Below are 3,646 nucleotides of genomic sequence, written 5' to 3'. Positions count from 1 at the left end.
TACAAATGTCCTAGAGATCTACAAACAAAGAAGTTACCTTATCAATAGCACAATTTCCAGAGGCAAATAACTCAGTTGCTCAAACCCTAATGTCTCCCTCCCCACCATAAACAAAACTGAAGGAGGCTGAGGTAGAAGGAAATGTAAATATAGTTAAATCTCTTCTAAACCTAAATCTCACTAACAAAGATGATTGATAGCAGGATTGTGACATGCCACCAAGAATCTCCCAACTATCTTGATGTTAATGACTGGCCTAAAGACAACATTGATCAAGCTTCAAGGGCAAGGCCTCCTATATCCTGGCACCTTGTAGGCCCTCTTTAGCATATGAAAACTCCACTGAAACATCCCTTCCCCTCACCTTCCCCTAACCACAGGGTACATAACCTGCCATCCCTCACAACCCAGGGCAGCAGCTCTTCCTGCCCACTGGTCCTGTCCCCGTGCTTTAATAAACTTCCATTTTGCACCAAAGATGTCTCAAGAATTCTTTCTTGGTCATCGGCTCCGGACCTCAGCCCACTGAACCTCACCTAAGTTCCAGAACTTCATCAGATGTATTCTCTGAAAGACCTAAGTCAGTACCCCTCTGCCAAAGAGGAAAAGAAAAGATGAAGAGGTATCAGAACAAAATTTGCTAACTGGGCAGTCTGACATATTAGATATAGAATGATTATCATGGTATTTAGAAATCTATTATCACCCTTCAAATGTACATTCTTTGGGTGTGGCATTAGGCATACTGCCATGGTGGGAAACAAATAAGACCTGTCAAACTACTTAGGAGCTCCCAGCCTAGCATTTGCAGCTCAGTTCAGAAGCCGGCAAAACAAATCTGCATCGATAGTGCCCAGAAAATATCAAATATATTGGTAGAGGGCTGTTTGTTACACATTATGTTTCCTCTTGTTATTGTCTAGAGAATTACAAAATACAATATCAATTCATAATCAAACTTCAATTTAGGTGATCCCAATAATTTCCTGTGTCCTCTGTATTCTCCACTGAATATTGATTTTTCTTCTATTGCCATTTGAACTTATAAAAATTATGGAGTGTAAACTCTAAACTTCTTTGGCTCTCCTTTCATTTTTGGGTCTGCAATTGAAATTATTAATTTAATAAATTTCATTTACTTATGTATATATTTATCATCTTTACTGAAAACATAGATGGGAATTATGATGGTTATCTTGGATATCTATATTTCCCCAGCAGTTTAGTCTGATTATTCAACATAGTGATATCCAGAAGCTCAACAAATTCATAGTCAGTTGAAAGACTATATATTTTTCCTTGGAAAATATAATTTGTGAACTTTTTAATAGGGACCCTAAAAATAAAATGAGGTTTATTTTAATATGTAGGTGGATTTATAATTTTTACAAAGGGAAACTGAATGATGGGATGTTTTTCATTTAGAATTTCTTTGACTAATTCAGTCATGAATATAGAATAGAAGATAATTTGATCAGGAGAGATATGGTGAACATACAGCTGATGCTACTATATGGCATCAATACTTTCCTTGGAATAATAATATATACCCTGAAGTGTGGTGCACAGTGGCTTGAAGTAGGAACTCTTTCATTTCAGATTAGTCTATAAATTTACTTTCTAGCATTTAACATTTACCATAGTGTACATATTCTCAGGGATCTTTGATTATTTTCTTAAAATGTTATTTTTAACTTTTTACATAAAGTCAGGATCTTGTTATAAAGCCAATGAGACAACTACTAAAGATCATGTGGAGAACAGTGAGAAAGATTCTGCATGCCTATCACTGACCCAAGCAAAGCAGCTCTGTTTTGATATGATGAGTTCATATTTGGCTAAAAGTGTTGGAAAACCACAGCCATAGGATAAATTGTTACAAGTGAAATTCCCGTGTTGGAGAACATAAACATGTTTAAGGACTTTTGATAAGTGTTGAAAATTGCATTTTATTACTATTATGTCAAATATGCTTCTGAGCACAGCATGTAAGAGCGCTGCTTATCTCCACAACACTGATCCAGAAGTGTGACTGCTTTTTATTTATGTGATTTCAGATTTGGCTAAAAAGTTCCTATTCCCATTCATGTCTGCTTTCAATAATTCTGAGGTCCAGCTTTTTCTTCTGATTGGAATCCCAGGACTGGAACATGCCCACATCTGGATCTCCATTCCTATTTGCCTCATTTACCTGGTTGCCATCATGGGCAACAGCACCATCCTCCTTATCATTAAGACAGAACCTTCGCTTCATGAGCCCATGTATTATTTCCTTGCCCTGTTGGCCATCTCTGACCTGGGCCTGTCCTTCTCCTCCCTTCCTACCATGCTGAGAATCTTCTTGTTCAATTCCATGGGAATTTCACCCAATGCCTGCTTTGCTCAAGAATTCTTCATCCATGGATTCACTGTCATGGAATCCTCAGTGCTTCTAGTTATGTCTTTGGATCGCTTTCTTGCCATTCATAATCCCCTGAGATACAGTTCTCTCCTCACTAGCCGCAGAGTTGCTAAAATGGGATTGACTATAGCCATCAGGAGCATTCTTTTAGTGCTTCCATTCCCATTCACTCTCAGGAGATTAAAATATTGTCAGAAGAATCTCCTTTCTCACTCATACTGTCTGCATCAGGACACCATGAAGCTGGCCTGCTCTGACAACAGGATCAATGTTATCTATGGCTTCTTTGTTGCTCTCTGTACTATGCTGAACTTGGCATTAATTTTTCTGTCATATATGCTGATCCTGAAGACAGTACTCAGCATTGCCTCTCTGGCAGAGAGGCTCAGGGCCCTCAATACCTGTGTCTCCCACATGTGTGCTGTGCTCACTTTCTATGTACCCATCATCACCCTGGCTGCCATGCATCGCTTTGCCAGGCACAAGAGCCCACTAGTTATAATCCTTATTGCAGATATATTCTTGTTGTTGCCACCCCTAATGAACCCCATTGTGTATTGTGCAAAAACTCAGCAAATCCGGGAAAAGGTCTTGGGAAAGTTGTTTAACATATGTAGGAGATAGAGGTGCCTGGGTGGCTCAGTCGGTTAAACCTCTGACTTCAGCTCAGGTCATGATCTCAGGGTCCTGAGATCAAGTCCTATATCAGGGTCTCTGCTGGGCAGGGAGCTTTCCCCCTCTCTCTCTCTGTCTGCCTCTCTGCCTTCTTGTGATCTCTGTCTGTCAAATACATAAATAAAAAAAAACAAACAAACATATGTAGGAGATAAAAATTCAAATACGGAAGTTAAATTATCAACCAGTAAATATGAATTGGCACCTATTTCAGTACCACGGTGGTCACTATCTAGTGGAGGACTGTGGGAGAGTGAAAGGAATTTACAATAAAGTCAAGAATACATTATTGAATGGGAAGGATGAAATGATCAGGTGATAGATGATATGATTCACAGAAGATTAACCCATATTTTGAGTAGTTGAAACAAAACACTATATAATGGAGCAGTTGGGTTTGAGTCATCTCCTAAATAATGGATAAAATTGGACAGATTGAGATTATTACTCAAGCAGCATTTATTGAATTTATATATTTACAATGTACACTCACTATGCTATCAAGGAGAAATAAACTAGCAAGGCATATAGAAGCCATGAAGGCTGTTAGTCTGGCTGGAATAAGAGTAT

The 3,646-nt window shown here is 38.6% G+C and overlaps 1 protein-coding gene across 1 annotated transcript; it reads left to right on the top strand.

The window, feature by feature from the left end:
- Positions 1 to 2,086: 2,086 nt before the first annotated feature.
- LOC132011703 (olfactory receptor 51A7) lies at positions 2,087 to 3,025 on the top strand. Its single transcript, XM_059390719.1, has one exon. The coding sequence runs from the start codon at positions 2,087 to 2,089 to the stop codon at positions 3,023 to 3,025; it is 939 nt and encodes a 312-aa protein (XP_059246702.1).
- Positions 3,026 to 3,646: the final 621 nt, after the last annotated feature.

Source organism: Mustela nigripes, chromosome 1, assembly GCF_022355385.1.
Source record: "Mustela nigripes isolate SB6536 chromosome 1, MUSNIG.SB6536, whole genome shotgun sequence".
NCBI classification, from domain to species: domain Eukaryota; kingdom Metazoa; phylum Chordata; class Mammalia; order Carnivora; family Mustelidae; genus Mustela; species Mustela nigripes.
Note: the sequence above shows the minus strand (reverse complement) of the source record. Positions and strands in the feature narration are given on the sequence as shown.

What these genes read in the sequence shown, in the direction of transcription:
- LOC132011703 (XM_059390719.1), top strand. Translation starts at nt 2,087, where the DNA reads ATGTCTGCTTTCAATAATTCTGAGGTCCAGCTTTTTCTTCTGATTGGA.